Source organism: Euphorbia lathyris, chromosome 2 (genome assembly GCF_963576675.1).
Source record: "Euphorbia lathyris chromosome 2, ddEupLath1.1, whole genome shotgun sequence".
NCBI lineage: Eukaryota > Viridiplantae > Streptophyta > Magnoliopsida > Malpighiales > Euphorbiaceae > Euphorbia > Euphorbia lathyris.
The window spans coordinates 14,699,314-14,717,345 of NC_088911.1; the positions used below are offsets into that span (position 1 = coordinate 14,699,314).

Sequence of the window (18,032 nt, forward strand, 5' to 3'; positions counted from 1 at the left end):
TTTCATGGGGTTCCCCTCCGAATTGACCAAGTTGTTGGATTAGTTGGATCATGCTAGTCTTTATTTCATATGTGTCGACCGGAATGGTGGGGGCAATGATTCCGTTACGGTTTGGCGGGCGATGCGGAGCAAGAATCTCCAACATCGAGCGCATGTCATTGCCTCCACCGTTGCGGTTATTATTCACGGGTTGCTCCGGCGGCCTTTGGTTTCCTTCGGGCTGGTTAGCTTCATCGTTGAGGGTTGCCATTTTCTCTCTCCGAATCCTACAAAGAGTACGTTCAATTTCGAGATCAATAGGAACGAGAGGACAACTTCGAGGTCGGGTGTGCATGAAAAGAATGAAATAAAATACAATATCAACAAGAAAGAATGATGTTAGTAAAAGTATATATAAACAATTTATACAAAAAGAATGCTTAAACTAACAATAAAACGTTTTTGTCTAATATTGCAAGAAATTATAAATCCCCGGCAATGGCGCCAAAAACTTGATGTGAGTTAAACGTCTAGTGTAGTGTTTTCTACGACAAAATATGTATATGATAAGTGTGTTACGACTATGGATGTGATCTTTCTAAATGCTCTATCTTTACTAGACGTCACTACTTAGGGGCAAGTGTACCTCGTCATATCAAGTAATAATCCGGTTAAGACCGGGTATCGAATCCACGGGATTTATAACTGCAAGTATTAAACGACTCGGTTTTATACGTTATTTAAGCGGTGAATACTTTGAGGTTGATATGGGGACCAACTACAAACTACTCCTAACTATGGGTGAGGCGAATTTATATAACGAAACTCTATAAAATGATGTGGATGCGATAAGGTATAAATATGACAAATAATGACTCCTAATGCATATACGGTTGATGTTTTGCTCTTACAAAGACGACTACGTGTAGTGTAACCGACCCGTGAAGTACTTAGACTACGTGGTTCCTAGTCAAGGCGTGTCTAATGCTTGGGACCAGAAATTAGGGCCCGTAAGTTCCGTGGCTTGTCAATTCCTACGGTTTCCGGAGCGTCACTTCCGGTAAGGCAACACCTATATGAATCCATAAAGATAGCCCGAATGGCGTCGGAAATCACGTTCTCCTACACAATAATCAATTATGAATATCAAAACAAGTAACAAACATCAACACATATATAGAAAAGAAGATTATGAATGATAAATTATAAATATGGAGAATGTAAATATGAAGTACAACCAAGCCTAGTACATAGGATGAGTACAAGCTAACTAGCAAGTGTAAAGGGAAGAATCCACCCTCGGAACTAGCTAACCGGACTCAAAGCCGTCTCTTAGGACTTGGATGGTGGAGCTTTCGAGCTTGGTGCACGGAGATGGAGCGGAACTTTGATGGAATGCCGGAATCAACGAACAAGCTCTCAAGGTGAAAGAGTTTGGCTATATAAAGCCTAAAAACAAAATCTAAAACTACAAATGACAAGAATTTAATCTCAAGATGGTATATGTTACAAGGTGTGTCAAAAGTATCTAAGGTTCTTATTTATACACATCAAGCTAGGGGTAAAATTGTAATTCCACAAGGTGCAAGCATGGAGGGGCATGATTTTGTGCAGAATTCCCATAATACGCCTCGCGTAGGGTGTGGAACGCCCCGCGTGTTTTCCCATTCCGTCAAAAATCTCCTGCATGTGGACCAAATCCAGATCTTGTTGTCTCAACCACGCCCCGCGTAGACTGGGATGCGCCTCGCGTGGTTGAGTCTCTGACTTTTTATTGCTTGAATTGGTCCTTTTACGCCGTGCGTAGCTGAAGCACGCCTCGTGTAAATGAGTCTCTGATTCTTTTAGGTTGAATAATTCCCTCACACGCCCCACGTGTAAGGTGGTACGCCCCGCGTATGGATAGTTGACTCAGGGAGACCATGCAGTCTGACTTTCAGGATTAGGCTAATCATTTCTGACACATGTTCCACGCCTCGCGTATGGTGGTACACGCCTCGCGTATACTGAGTAGATCCCACGTGGTGTCTGTGGATAGGGCAATTATTTCTGACTTGGTGTTTCACGCCCCGCGTAAGGATTGAGACGCCCCGCGTATTGTGGTGGATTTTCACTCCTTGTTCGTACCTGAAATACAATTCTCGAGAGCCGAGTTAGCTTGACGTTTTATTTCTTAAATTAATCAAAAACAAGGAAAATTAACTGAAAGTGCGGAATTTATTTTTATTTCGTTATTTTATTAAAACACTCTATTTTTGCAATTAAATTTATTTATTTCTTCTAAAATTAATCCGTGAATCACGCTAAAAGATAGGGGTAAAATACCCCTATCACCCATCATAGAATTAATATATTACAACTGGGTATCTACACATAAATAAGCCCATACCCATTATATATGCCTTAGGTCCATAAACTAAATTAGACCACTTAACGGACTAATATATGATAGCCCATAATTTACTATATTATACATGTAAAGCCCACATTGTGGATAAAAAAATCCAACATTATAAACCTGTGATTTTTATTTAAGCAAAATAATCCAAGTTACTCTACTATAGTCATCCACCAAAGTCAAAAAATAACAAGCTCCTCTAATGGTTATGGTCTTATAAGGACCCCAAACATCCATATGCAATAGTTGAAAGACATAATGAGTTATAATTTCACTTGTTGTAAAGCAAAATCTGCATAGTTTTGCACAAGGGAAGACTTCATATGTCACACCCGATCCTAAACGACCTCAATCGGCATCGGGCGTGAAATAGAAACGATCATAATCAATACTTAGGAGTCTCCGATGTGACATCATAAGTTGAAGAGTTATGTTTGAAATGTGATTTAAAAAGACAAAAGAGGCATGTCCTAAAAAGAAGTGCCAAATGTCTACATCATTTGTAGTATTACAACGTGAAAAGGCTTTAACAAAATTGGACAACTGAAACTTCTCTATAATCTTTTGTGAGAAAGAAGTTGATCCAGCAAATAAAATCCATTGATCAACCAAGAAAATGCCAATACTTTATGTGTCACAAGGTCCTGCAAACAGACATAGTTTATAGCAAAAATTATCTCAATTCTTCATTGTTCCAACAAAGTTGGTAGCAAATTGAACTGAAACTATGGAACAAAAAATACTTTCTGCGACACTAGATTCTCATGCATTTCCATTATACCTAGATGACTTATATGTAGGTAAGTTTCGTCAGGCAATGTGGCAGTTTGTCTATTTACAATAGACTGCAAATTAGAAAATAATTTTCTTTTTGAGCACATATGAGATGTTTCGTGATATTTCCATATTTCATAGATGTTTAGGGGCATTTCCTTAATTGTTTTTAGTTATTTTCAACCGTTTTTGTTTATTGTTTTCGTATTTTAGGTCGGTTTTATGTTTCCTTTACCTTATGGCATGATTAGTGCTTTTCAGGACTTTTTGGACCTCCTCGGAGCTTTAGGAAGCAGTCATGCATCAACCGAGAGGACGGGGAGCTGAAGCGGACTCGGCCACACACTGTCTCACCGAGACAACTACTGTCTCGCCGAGACAGCCACTGTCTCGCCGAGACAGAACGCGAATCAGCGCCTCTGCAAGAGCAAATCCGGCCCTTTTTGATGAGTTGGCCCTATGAAGACCTGGAAATATCTATTTTTATTCCTGTATTTTTCCCTTTTTCCCTTTTGCTCTTGTTGTGACTATAAAAGGGAATTAGGTTTTATTTTTAATCAACTTCTTCTTTTTCTTAAGAATTGAGCAGCCATTTTTGTATCAGAACATAATTTTAGAAGCTAGGCTTTTGCTCAATCATTGCATTTGGGATTTTCAATTGCTCTCATTCCATTTTCTGGCGACTTTCAATCGAGGATTCATCGACGATCACTAGAGTGACAATCTAGTTTTCTTCTCCTTTGTACTCTTCTATTGAATTTCAATATATTTATGGATTTCATCTTTATCATTATGATTGTGTTGATTTGCATATCTATGAGCTAATCTCTATCCGATCTGGGATGGAGGTGAATTTGGTGTGAATGATTATATTTGGGTTTAGAGTTAGGGTATGATTTGATTGTCAACTGTAATCTGATTGTCTGTACTTAATGTCTTGATCCGAAAGGAAATAGAATTTTAGATAGATTCGAGACCGAGAGGAGAGAATCTATTCTGAACCCGTACAGTCAGACCTCGCTAGGATACTAGGAGTGCGGTTCTTACTCGGGCTACAGCTTAGAGTTCAACCAAACAGGACGTAGTAATGCTTTACATGTTGTAGAACATATTGCCTAACCAAGCTATTGTTTGAACACATGTGAATAGGGGTTTTAGAATACTGATCACATTCATACCTTTTCTAGAATGGTTGCCGTTATATTCCGACATGATTTAACAACTCTTAACTCTCGACCTAGATATATGATTCAACCAAAGGATCCGAAATCCCAGATCTCTCATCCATTAATCTCACCAATTGTTATCCCTAGCGTTAATTTTCAGTTCTTTATAATTAATTGCATATTTAGTTAATGCCAATTCCATCCCAATTTTATTTGTCTTGACATTTGGACGTTTGATTAGACTTAGTGGCTCTGCAATCCTGTCTCCCTATGGGTTCGACCTGTACTTGCACACTTTATTACTTGTTGCGATAGGTTTATACTTGACCTTAATTTTGCTATATATGCAAGGAGCATCATTTCCCCACTATCAATTATCTAATAATCTGTGTAAGACAATGTGCTAGTAAATGACAATTGCTCACCTGAGTAATTAGCAAAAGCACTGAAATCTGCATTGCATTGATTGGTGAATCTACAACATTCTTTTCCTTCATCATTATGTACATCTCTTGCATCATTTTAGTCATACTTTGCATATCTCTAGGACTCATATTTTCATCTGAATCTGAGTCAACATATTTAGTACTCTCGCAACTTGTTTAAGATCCAGATTGCACAAGATAAGCCCTAACATGTTTCTTATCCCTAACCTTAGGATATTTCCACCATTCAGGATATCAAATCAACTTAAAGCATGTTGATCGACTATTTCCAAATATTGAACAATAATCATGGATTTTCTCTTCATTTGTTTTCTTATTCTTCCACTTATTTTCATGTGATCTCACATGACCTTTACTATAATTTCCTATTTCAATAAATTGATCAACAGATATTTCATTTTGATTTTCGATTTGCAAGACCATTGAATAAGCCTGATTAATATCAAGTAAAGGATTTATTAGCAAGATTTGGCTACATACACTTTTTCATGACGATCATTAAGTTCTATAAAAAAAACTAAATTACCTTATCCTTTTCACTAATACCATCACATTTTTAGAAGGTATTGTGAACACATTATCTTGCAACATTACAATGGCAAGTAGGAATTGGCCTTAACAAAGAAATTTCATCCCAAAAATGGTACAATTTAATGAAATAGGTCACAAGAGAAAAGTTACCTTGATTGAATAGGCCAATCTCTCTTTTGGTTTTGTATAACACTAGACCATTGCTATCACCAAATGCCCTCTTCAATTCCTTCCGCAGTTCACTTGAGGAAGAAATGTACAAGAAACCTTCAACAACTTCATTGGACATACTATTTATTATCTAAGAGGACACCAAACAGTCGTTCTTCTTCTATTTGTTATATCCAGGAGATCCACTTTGAGGTATTTCATAATCTTTTTGGATGTAGCTTAAGTTTCCTTTAACAGGTAATATGTGAATCATATAATTGATTCATGAGAGGTAGTTATTGTTGGTCAGTGTGATATTGATGAGAACTAATCTTGGATTTTCAGAGGAAGTATGGTTGGTCTGATTGTGAAAAGGATTCTGAAATTCTTTTTCAGGTTCAACATCTTCATCGAAAACGTTTTCTTCCAGTCGAATCTGACGATTCTTCGTTGTCGTGGTGACTTTCTACCTAATGTTCTGATACCATGAAATGTTTATGAAGTTATCTTATTGATACAACTTTAAACAGCATGAGCTTCAAGCTCTATATTTACCATGTGAATTTGGTCATTAACCGTTAGATTTAGGCTGATTTTAATCAGCTTACATCTAACGGTGAATGACCAAATTCACCGTGGTCATTAGGGTTCATGTGAACACTACTGTTATATAGAGATGTAGAACCGAAAGGTAAAGTAAGGACAAAAATGTAATTACAAACTAAAAGGCTAACTAATTGAAAATAACATTTTCTAGCCGCTATAACTGTGAGAGTGAGAGATAATTTGGTGTGAAAGGCAATAGGATAGCAAGGTGTGTGTATAACTTGTATATGTCATCAATAGCAGCTAATTTTTTTTTAAATGCCTATTAACATTTATTTATCAATTCTGATAAAATATTATAACTTTTACTTTTATAATAAATCAATAGAAAGGTGCTATAAAAGAATGGCAAACCCACATTTAATATTTTATTTCTTTCATAACAAAATTGCGTTGCAAACAACATATTTTAAAATCATAGATAGGAACTGTGACTATCTCATATTTGAGAAAGAAGTTTCAACATAGACGAGCGTGGCTTACATTTAACCCGTAATGGCTCAGCCTTGGGCATTGTGAGCCCAAAACCCTCAGTCATATCCACCATTTCTTGGCCAACCCTTTCCCAATCAAAGCATTGAAGGATTGAACCTAAGGAAAAACCAATTATGCGCAAGGCCAAGGCATCCCCTGGGCATCTTCTTCTCCCTACTCCAAAAGGCATCAATTTGAATCCATCTTTAATCGCATTAAATCCCACAAATCTCTCTGGCTTAAATTTTTTAGGCTCTTCCCAAACTTTTGGATCATTTTGTATTGCCCACGCGTTGACTATCAACATCGTGCCACGTGGCACTCGATAGCCTCCTACGTAGCAATCTTCTGATGATTCATGAGGAAGTAGCATTGGAGTTGCTGGGTACATTCTCATTACTTCATTTATGACACATTGTAGATATGGAAGTCGTGACACATCTGATTCGGTCATTAGTTGATCATGTCCGATAACTGTGTCGATTTCATTCTGTGCTTTTTTTAGAATTTCGGGATTGTTTACTAGAAGTGACATTCCCCATTCCATTGTTGATGATGAAGTATCAGTTCCTGCTCCTAGTAGAGTCTGTGTAAAGACAATGACAAATTTACTCTTTTAGGAGATTCATTAAACACAAATGTCAATTATGTAGTTATTACATCATACTTGGGTTATAACATGAATGACAATTAATGTGAAACGTGTTGTATCAGTCAAGTTACGTACTTCAGACTATTGAACCTCAAATATGATTGTACGAATATTATATATCAACAATGTCAATATTACAATCAGTTAATGTTATCTACATATTTCATATGATCATATATCATATAAATGCAACAAAAATATAAAAAATGTTGTGCCAATCACTTTCCTTTTTAAATCATGTTGGAAACTTACACCTATCAAATATGACTAAACAATTAACAGTGATCAGTCACCGTTAAATTTAATTTTGCTAAATTTATGTCTTACGATAATTTTATCACTATTTTAAAATTCTAATAAATTTAAATCTAATGGTCACTGTCTAAAATTAAATACAATGCATCAAAGACAATTGTTTCATGTCATAAATAATTATTTAGCATCTAGGATCTAAACTGCAAATTTAAAAATACATCACGATGTATATTTTAATTTTATTTTGTCAAATGTTAGGTTGGTTCCTTCGTCTATTTTAGGTTTATAAATGTAAAAAGAAAAATACAAATTTATATTTTTTTCTTTATAAGATTACGAGTAAGATACATTTATAACTTATTATTATTATTATTATTATTATTATTATTATTATCTTTTACACACTTTATACGTAAATATCTTTTAAATTTAAAATGTGTACAATATAAACTCATAATTTAAACCATCGAACATTTAATATCCGATACCACACTAAGCATCGAACATTTAATATCCGATACCACACTAAGGAACGGTTTGACTTAAAAAATTAAACCGTTGTAAAACATAATATTGGTTTTTATACTTATCTCTAACAAAAAAAAAAAACACCAATTAATAGAGATAAAAATGATAAAGGTGAATAATATATTTTAAGGGTTAAATAATTTATTAATCCCTATCTTTTTACATAAGATACGGTTTAGTCATTTTATTTTGAAAAATACATTATAAGATCCATATATTTTGTCAATATTAACTCTTTGGTCATTTTGTGTATTTTTTTTAGATTTTGAACCAAACATATATCTTAGCTTTCAGGACAACCATAATGCGATACAAAATGAGCATGCTACTCTGTTATTTTCTGTCTGTCTATATTTATGCTGAATATAACAGTAAAAAATCTTTAAACTTAGACAGAATGACCAAAAGGTTAACAATGTGTGTTTTTCAAAATTAGGTATTAAACAGTGTGTTAAGTAAAAAGAAGAGAACTAATAAATTATTTACCATATTTTAAAAGATGTTGAAATTCATTAATATTATCATAGCCACTAACGAGCAAAAATAAAGTCAAAAATATCTTTCATCTTTTAGGATTTTTTTTTTAGTATTACTATTAGATTCGAATCCTCTCAAATTGCGTTCAACTTAAAAGGTTTAGATAAAAAAAATTCAGTATCACATAATTTACTTAAGCTATTGAAATTAAGTGACAAAAAACAGAGTCTTACCAAGAGAAGACTTTTAATAGTTCCGTCGGTGTAGAAGCCGTCAGGATCAGATTTTTGCAATGATAACAACACCGGAATCAAAGTCGCGTTTCTCTCGTCATTCTGACACGGAGAATCACTAGCCATTCTTTTTCTATGTTCATCAATCAAATATTGTATAAACCCATCTCTCTTTTGGCGCACCTCCTCAAATTTCTTCCCTTCCCCTTTTATTGCACCCAACCAAGGCAAATAATCCCCCATATTTGTATTAGCCAAGAAAAATGTCTCCGTCACGATCTTTCGAAACCTCTCTACCTCCTCCGCTTCTTCCACATTCGCCCCGTAATACTTCTTTCCGGAAATCATCCTCATCATCACATTCAACATAAGCTCGAAAAAGATGGCATTCAGATCCACAATGCCATCTTTATTGTTATATATACGACTAATCATCGATCTAACCTCATCGTTCCGTATGTTAGAGAGCAATTGTAGACGTTGGGAGGAAAAAATTTCGACGGAAGATAGTTTGCGGAGACTGCGCCATAGGCTTCCGTAAGGTGCCCAAGCAATACTTGTGCAATCATAACCAAGGTGTTTACCAATGAGAATATTGGGGCGGTTGGCGAAAATGAGGTCATTTTTCGTAAGACATTCTTCAGCGAGAGATGGGGAAGAAACCAGAAGAACACGACGGTGTCCGAGCTGTAAAAGGAGTATCGGACCGTATTTTTCAGATAGATGACTAAAAAATCGATGGAGGGGTTTCTTAAGATGGTGAAGATGGCCGATAATGGGGATCATCGGGAAGATGGTAGGCGGAAAATTTCGAATTTTGATGAGGAAATGATTGGTGATTACATATAGGGTAAAAAATAGCACAATTAGGTAAATTAGGTAAAGAATCATGGTGTTAGATATATGAACTATATATGTATGGAAGTAGGAAGTGTATTTTGATAAATTGGCTAAGAGATGAATTGGGATGCTAATTGCATAGTAGGGGGACTATATATATTATGTCAATTATTAGTTTTGTCACATGGAATTTCATGTTAATAGCATGTGTAAAATTATGTGATATTAAAAGAAAATAATTCAACTTACTTAATTAATTCAACTTTTATGAATCCACTTTTTCTATATTTTCTTTTTTATTGGGTCACCAATTAATCATTCAATGTGAAATAAAAAGGGCATAAAAGGCTCTAGAAAAGGAAAAACTTATACAACACCCTAAATTGCAATTTAGGATAATTAGCACAAAAAATTTAAAAATGTTATAAAAAATTAATTTGTCTTAATAAAATCACTTAAATTTATTTTAGTTTCAATGAAATTATTTTAAAGTTTTTCGATCATTTTTTCACCGGAATTGCTTTGAAAATATTTTATAATGCTTATAATTCTGAAAATAATGGCTACTATTTTTTACATTTCATTTTAAAATATTGTTCACATATTAGTTCATAAAATAAAAATTGAACATTTGAATATTTTTCTCTAGTTTTTTTTTTTATGGTTTTACAACATTCTTTCAAATAAATTTGTTTAGTGATATTGTTTTCTAATGATAAAATATGGTGCCTATTTTAACATTAGTTGATGATTAAATGTTACGTCAATAAGAAGATGATCGGAAAACGTCGAGAATGTTTTTATTGGGACAATAACAAAATGATTTTTTTAAGAGATACCAACAATAGCAAATAAAAAACACGTAACAACAACAAATAGTAAATATTAACTGTTGAACCAAATAGATTCGCCTATAAAAAAATAAAAAAAAAATAAATGATAAAATACAACGAGGAGGATTTTCAGCTAACTAAGGAAATATTCAAGTCAATAATTAAATAATTGATCATTCAACACAAAAGATAATTTCATATCTTACATAAATTGTTATCTTTATTATTAAGCTCCAATAAAAAAAAAATTGCCGACTAAATAATTAAAAGAATTTCGTGAATTATTTACTAATTAATTTTAAGATTGTAGAAGATGTTAAACGTTAATCGGACGGATATCATATTTGAGAATTAATAGAAAATTAGTCGGGTATTAACATTATTCATCAGGTCATGGGCTGAATAATAGTTACGCCATAATAGCAATGGGTCGAATCCATCTAAAGAGATAAAAGATTACGGTTATGGTTTGTTATGATCCGTAAGCTATAAATAGATAGTTTAAATGACATAAAACGTCAATCTCATAAAGTCTACATTCAGTCTAAAGAGACACAAATATATTGTCATCCTTCTGACTCTCTCTCTCTCTCTCTCTCTCTCTCTCTCTCTCTCCCAGTTATCCACTCTTAGTTCGTGAACTTATCTTTTTCATCCCCCGGTTAATCTCGACGTTGGTGATTCGTGACGGATAATACGAGATCGTGGTGGTTCGTGCTTTCACTGCAATCTTCTCAACAGGTTCCTCCTCTATAAGAGAGCCTTAAACATGTATTCGTATATGGACTATTATGGGACAGTTCTTCCTCTATAAGAGACAACCTTAGACAAATATCTCGTGTTGTCAGTTCTTGATCCACGAACATGAATTTTTTTGTTGTTTTATTGAGTAAATTGAGACAATAGTTGTTTTGATTTTATTATCGGTGAATATTATTATTTTAGTGTGTTTTCTACATGTTTAAGAGGTGAAACGAGACAGTAATCACAAAAATATATTGATTTCATCGATTTGAGAATTTTCAGATTCAAATTTTTACTATTCTGATTAGGAATTTATAAAAGCTAACCAACCCAACCCAATTCAACTCATATATTTTTATTCTAAGGTTTTATTCATGGGTTGGATTTATCCATATAAGAAATTGATTGATTGGATTGAGTTAGTTTTTAAATTCAAATATTTGCATATTTTTTTTATTCTTTCTATATCAATTTAAAAAATATATTTATTCTAAAATATTATTATAATTCGCATAATAAAATAGGAAAACGAAAAAAATCCAAAAAAAACACAAAAAACGAACAGATAAAAAAGGCAGAAAAAATGTAAACACGATAAAACAAGAAAACAAATTTTTCAAAAAACACATATTTTGTGACCTAGCTAAAAAAACAAGGTTGGAAGTGCATAACCTATCGGAACTACACAGATTAGTATATGCTAACTATAACTGCGCAAATCGGGATGCTTGCTTTTGGGAATTAGCGTCTATCTCATTGGTCACAAATTGTGTGGCCTAGCTAAAAAAACAAGGTCGGAAGTACGTAACATATTGGAACCACACAGATTTGATATATGCTAAATATAACCGCGTAAATCGAGATGCTTACATTTGGAAATTAACATATCTATTTCATTGGTCTGAGTGTGTGAGGTGATTGCATTTCCATCATATTTTATTAGGAACGTATCACTGATTCACATGGCTCGTCCGATCATTTTAATAGTGGATTGCTATTCACCGTCCTCAAATTACTTGTTACCGCCTCCATATCGACATTTTTGCCCTTATCAGTTTTCTCTCCCGATCAAAACTGAAATAATAAAAATAATTAATGCGTGACAACCCGAAAACCCCAGAAATGAATGGTTACGAGTCGGAAACATTGAAGGAGTTACCAATTTCGATATGTTATTACTAGCAGTTATTTTTATACACTGTCAATCCCATAAAAAGTAGTAATTTGGTGAACCATTGCACAGTACTTGGTAGATAGAAAAGCAACTCCAATCTTTCCGATTATGATTTTTCTTTTTAATTATTAGAAAATAAAATAAAATAAGCCAATAAAAGAAAAAAGCTGTGAAATATAATTATTTCAAAATTTACACAAAAATAGAAATCACATGACCATGAATTATTAAAAAACTGCATTATTCCTCAAATAATTCATTAATTATATTTATATATGACTTCTTCTTAGGCATTGTTTGGATGGGGGTTAATGAAGGTTCATTAAAGTAGGGGGAGGGGAGGGGAGGGGAGGGGAAGGGAGAGGAGGTTATTAAGGAAATCTTGCTTGGATTGAGGGTACAGAATTATGAGGTTAAATAATTAACCTTGTTTGTTTGGAAGGTTTTATAAAGGGAGGTTATATAAATATGTTACTAATTATTTTCTGTAACCTCCGGATCCCACCAATTTGGTGGGACTGAAATTGGAGGTATTTCAAGGTTATAAAATCTCCACTTAAACCCCATTTAATCTTGAAAAAATCTTACTCTCTATTAAACTCCTAGCCAAACAAGGTTACATATAAAAACTCCCTTTAATAAACCTTCTCTAACCCCCATCCAAGCAATGCCTAAGCTGGCTTTTTTTTTCGTTTTATTCCTAAGTGTTTTGAAAAATCAGTGTTTATATATGTTAACCTTAAACATTTTATTTTGTTTTTTCACATTTTATTGGAATCGGATCCCCTCCAGTTGAACTAAAACAGGAGGGGATATGTTATTAAAATCTCAGCCCTTGGTTTAATTTAAGGGCTGAGATTTTAAATCAATTAGTACTCCGTTTTTTTTAAAGTTAAAAACACTAGCAGTTTATTTTATTTTATCCTTACTTATCCTTCTCTTAAAATTACTAAAAAGACTAAATAGAAGTCTCATTTAATTAGATTTATTTTGTTAATTAAGTCTGAAACTGATTTCTTTTATATTCACAATAATCAATTCTTTTAGTTTCTTTGAGGTGATTAATGGTCAGTCTCATCAACGATTAGTCATTTTGCGTAAATAACCAAACGTATTTATTTAATGCGATAAAGTACAAAAATTCTCTTAACAATACTCTTAACATTTACAGAAAGGAGCAATTTTATCATTAACATTTAAAATAATGTAATTTTACCCTTAACGTTGGCTGCCAATAACAATTTTATCCATAACATTGGCAAGTTGGATCAATTTATACATTATTATAAAACACGGATATTTTGTGGGTCGTTTTGCACCAATTCCAACTCGTACAAAATACAAAATACAAAATACAATATATTTTTATTTTTTTAAAATTTCACGTTTAATCATATGTTTGTGATCTGTTACTAATTAGTGGTAAAATGACGCACATGTGCAGTGTAGATGACAAGATTCTAATTGAGAAAACAATTTGATCAATAATTTCTCCAATTTACCCAATTTATCAACGTTAGGAGTAAAGTAGCTCTGGCTGCCAACGTTGGGTACAATTGCACCATTTTAAACGTTAGGAATAAAATTGCTTCTAAATATAAACATTATTAGGATATTTTTACATCTTATCCCTTGTTCAATTGATATTTGTTTGCATTATCTAGCAATTTTTAATACCTTAAGTATGGAGTTTTTGGTCATATGATTCATTTTATGATTTAATTTTGCTAGAGTTAGATATCCACTTTTATTCACTGAAATATAAATTTGAAGAGATGAAAAAAAAGAGAACCAATAGAGAACAAAAAAGCCAAGGTGAAATCCACTCTTTTACTTTTAAACTTTTAAGAGAAGAATAAGTAAGGGTAAAAACAAAAACAAAAGTGTGGGTACTTTTAACTTAAAAAAAACGGTGCACTAATTAATTTAAAATCTCAGCCCTTAAATTCAACCAAGGGGCTGAGATTTTAATAACAGATCCCCTCCTGTTTTAATTCAACAGGAGGGGATCCGATTCCCATTTTATTATATGATTACTTGGGTCAAACGAAACTTAAATTACAATATTTTTTTAATTTTAATATTTTTTAATAAAATTGTTTTCAAATTGAATAGGGAAAGAGAAGAAAAAAATGCAAATATTTAAATAAAAAAATCAACCTAACTTAATAAAATTGCTATCGGGTTTGGGCTTAAGGTCCATAAGAGAGTTTCCAAGAGAGTCGGCCGAATGTGCTCCTGAAATAGCAAGTCCGTAATCATCCCCCGATGTAGTTTAGGAAGGATCCGGCGGGAAGAGGTGGTTGTGTCTACCTCACTCAAAATATCAAGGTTACATCACGTTTAAAGGTTTGTTTGGAAAAATGACATGTATCCTAGTAACAGTTTGACACATCTAAAAGCTATATTGTCTATATAAACAGTCTCTAGCCTTAACTTTTTACATTACTCTGGCGGATTTGAGTATTGTACTGACTTGAGCGTTAGAGTGCTTACGCCGATGAGTCGGCTGCTCCTTTGTTTTGCAGATTACTCGGATTTCAGAGGTAGGGTTGAGACTATTTCATTCAAACCCATTCTTAAACTTTTAGTCTACATCAACTGGTGCGATGAACGTGGAGTTGAGATTCCAAAATGGATACATCAGTTCCATTGACGCACATAATAGATGGAGATCCCATAGTAAATAAAGGTAAGCTACCAATGAAGGGCAAGTCGAGGACATCGCATGTTAGGAGGACTTTGATGCCTCACATAGGCAAGAGATTAGAGAATCCACAAAGCAGTTTATGAGAAGAATTCAAGCACAAATGGGGCCTTATAGAGGTTATCCGATGGAACCACCCTCTGGAAATCCGTCTCTTGGATATAACACATTATTTTCTTTTCCTATGCATGTTGGAATTGGATTTGGGGGAGGAATCATATTTGGGGCAGGATCTAGGCCTAATGTGGAGGGTTGGCCTATGATCGAGGTTGGATTTTCAAAAAAACCATGTCATAAAGCTAGATAGGAGCATTGTATTAGGTCATCAGGGGATTGACAGTGGAAACCAAAAACCAGAAGGGGTGAAGCACCCAAAGAAGACCCTAGGAAAAGTAGTGAGACCAGATATTGTTCGAAGAAATTGTTGGCTCTGTCTCAACAGACCTATATCAACAAGGTTCTTGATCGATTCAATATATGTGGTCACAAATACATAGATATCCTGATGACAAAAGGACGTCGCCCTTAGTACAGATATGTGTCCCCAAACATAAGAAGAGATGGAACATAGGAAACACGTTCTCTTTCTAGTGTCGTAGGTAGTTTGGTGTATGTTATATTGTGTACAAGACCTGATATCTATCACACATTTGAGATGGTGATTAGGTATCAGTACAAACCAAGACTAACACATTGGACAGATGTTAAGAGTATACTAAGGTATGTTAAAGTAATTGTAGGTTATTATGTGTGTTATCATGGTAAAGATCTCAATCTCAGATGATACACAGATGCTAATTGGGCATGTGAGTTGGACTTGGACAAAGAAAGTCCAGTAATGCTATGCATTTTTGTTAGGTAATGGTGAAATATCATGGAGTAGCAAGAAACATATGTGTGTAGCATTATCCATCATGCAAGTCGAGTATATATCGTACTCATCAACATTTCAAGAGGTTGTATGGTTGAACAGATTCTTGAACCATCTAAACGTTACTACCTCTAATACTCATATCGTAGTTAATAGTGATAGTCAATCTACTATTGCTTTTTCTAAAGATCATAGATGCCATAGAAAGATTAAGTGCCACTTTCTTAGGGACTTAATTGCATGTAAAGAAGTTAGTATGAAGTATGTGTTGACTCATGACATGGTTTCGAATCCCCTTACCAAACTTGTCCAAAGAGATGTTTATGTTAAACATATTAGGTCACGGAGATAGTGTAGGATCTAAGAATACTTATGTTTCGTGTATTTTATGAACATGATTATTTAACAAAGGTTTCATGAATTTTTCTAATAGATGGGTGCAAATATTATTTGTTGACATTTGTTGTTATGTTATAATGAATGTCAAACAGAGAAAAGCTCACTCACACGAGTGTTTACCCTTATTATTGTCACATGTTAACAAAGATAAGGATGAGGCTATTTTTGAACAATTGAAGAGTGTGTTTAATAATAGAAGCCTCCTTGCAAAAATTGTTAAAGTAATTTTATTATAGTTGCAAATGATAACATACACTATATGTGCATACAAAAGATTAAGAGTAATCTGAATGGAAAGTTAAATACAACTTAGCCTTGTGCCTTTATAGCAGAATGTCGTCTCTAAATGGAGTAGATTAATGTTAGATGTTTTGGTACATTTGAACCTATGCTTATGCATGGTGTTAGAAAAAGTGCATGCTTTTCTTTTCAAGAAAGGATTGAACACCATAACACATGCTTCCATATCATGTGTACTTTGCGACCATAAGATGAAAAATAGACAATCTTGCTTTTTCCTAGTATAAGACTTACATTATGATTTCTCGACACCACTTATCCTTAGGACCTTTAACTTATTCTGGAAATATAATCTGACGTGTCTACATTGGAAGGATCATCTCTAGGTTGATGTGATAATTCCGGGCGAAAAGAACCCCACCATATAAGTGAATTAGATTATGATGGAAAAAATATAGTAAGAAAAAAAGATATCCATGAGTTCGCATATTATATTTTCTATGTTTCACTGTCAGTGCAATTATGTTTATATGTATATTTGTGAAAAATAAAAAAACCACAGTTCAAAGTTATTATAGTGGTTATGATATGTAATATCAGATAAAGCATACACTAGGGATGATACATGTCCAATGGCTATATATCTCCAACGAGTGTACCGTTCCAGATTTGATACATACACATCGAATAGCTATATATCACCAATCAGTGTATAACACTAGAGCTCCCGATAGTAAGATGGTTGCACAAAGTATTTACAAAGTATGTATAACACAATTGATTCGAATAAGAAGTACCAACATAATCAGCATATTAGCTTTCCACTGAATTAAACGTAAACACAACCAATATATAGGTTTAGAATCAAATAAAAAAGCATAAATTTTAGAAAACTACTAGCTTTTTTTTCCTACTAATTCCATTAAACTACAAACTACATAACTGATATTTATTTTTCTCAACAAATAAATTAAATTTTAGTCAACTATATAAACGTGAATATAATTACATAAATTATTTGTTTTGGTGTTGATGAAGTATGATTTGCAATTCTATCTAAAAAAAAAAAGAAAAAGTGTTATTTGCAACTTGCTTAAAAGGGGGATTTTAATGATTTTTATAATTCAACCTCCCTGCAAAACGTTTAAATAATTTTTAAATTGATGGCAGAAATTCATTTGTAAAAAATCGATAAGAAATTTGATGAATTTGGAAAAAAAAAAAAAAAAAAGAAAGGCATATTCGGTGGATGTTTTAAAAGGAGATAACATTATTTTTCTGAGAAGAAGAGATAACATTATTTAGGTTTTTTTTCTTTAAAAAACATTATTTTACAACTAATTAAATAAAGTTTGCGGCTACTTTAGGTTTAACTGAAAAACCCCAACCATTTTCGGTTAAATAATGTTTACATAGGAATTTAGTTATATTTAAATTTATTAAAACTAGTCGAAAACCCATACGATGCACGAAATATGAAAATTTATATATAATTTAGATAAATAAATAAATTGATATATTTACTTTTAAGTAATCTTATATCATGCTATGAAAA

At 33.2% G+C, this 18,032-nt stretch overlaps 1 protein-coding gene across 1 annotated transcript; it reads right to left on the reverse strand.

Moving 5' to 3' along the window:
* Positions 1 to 6,388: 6,388 nt before the first annotated feature.
* On the reverse strand, positions 6,389 to 9,633 carry LOC136216787 (cytochrome P450 81Q32-like). Its single transcript, XM_066003346.1, has 2 exons — positions 8,670 to 9,633; positions 6,389 to 7,110 (listed from the first exon to the last, which is right to left on the reverse strand). The coding sequence occupies exons 1-2, from the start codon at positions 9,558 to 9,560 to the stop codon at positions 6,490 to 6,492; spliced, it is 1,512 nt and encodes a 503-aa protein (XP_065859418.1). The 5' UTR covers positions 9,561 to 9,633; the 3' UTR covers positions 6,389 to 6,489.
* Between the last annotated feature and the right edge of the window lie 8,399 nt (positions 9,634 to 18,032).

Coding starts and splice junctions, on each gene's coding strand:
- LOC136216787 (XM_066003346.1), bottom strand. CDS start 9,560: ATGATTCTTTACCTAATTTACCTAATTGTGCTATTTTTTACCCTATAT. Junction 7,111..8,669: donor CTATTAAAAGTCTTCTCTTG/GTAAGACTCTGT, acceptor GTCTTTACACAG/ACTCTACTAGGAGCAGGAAC.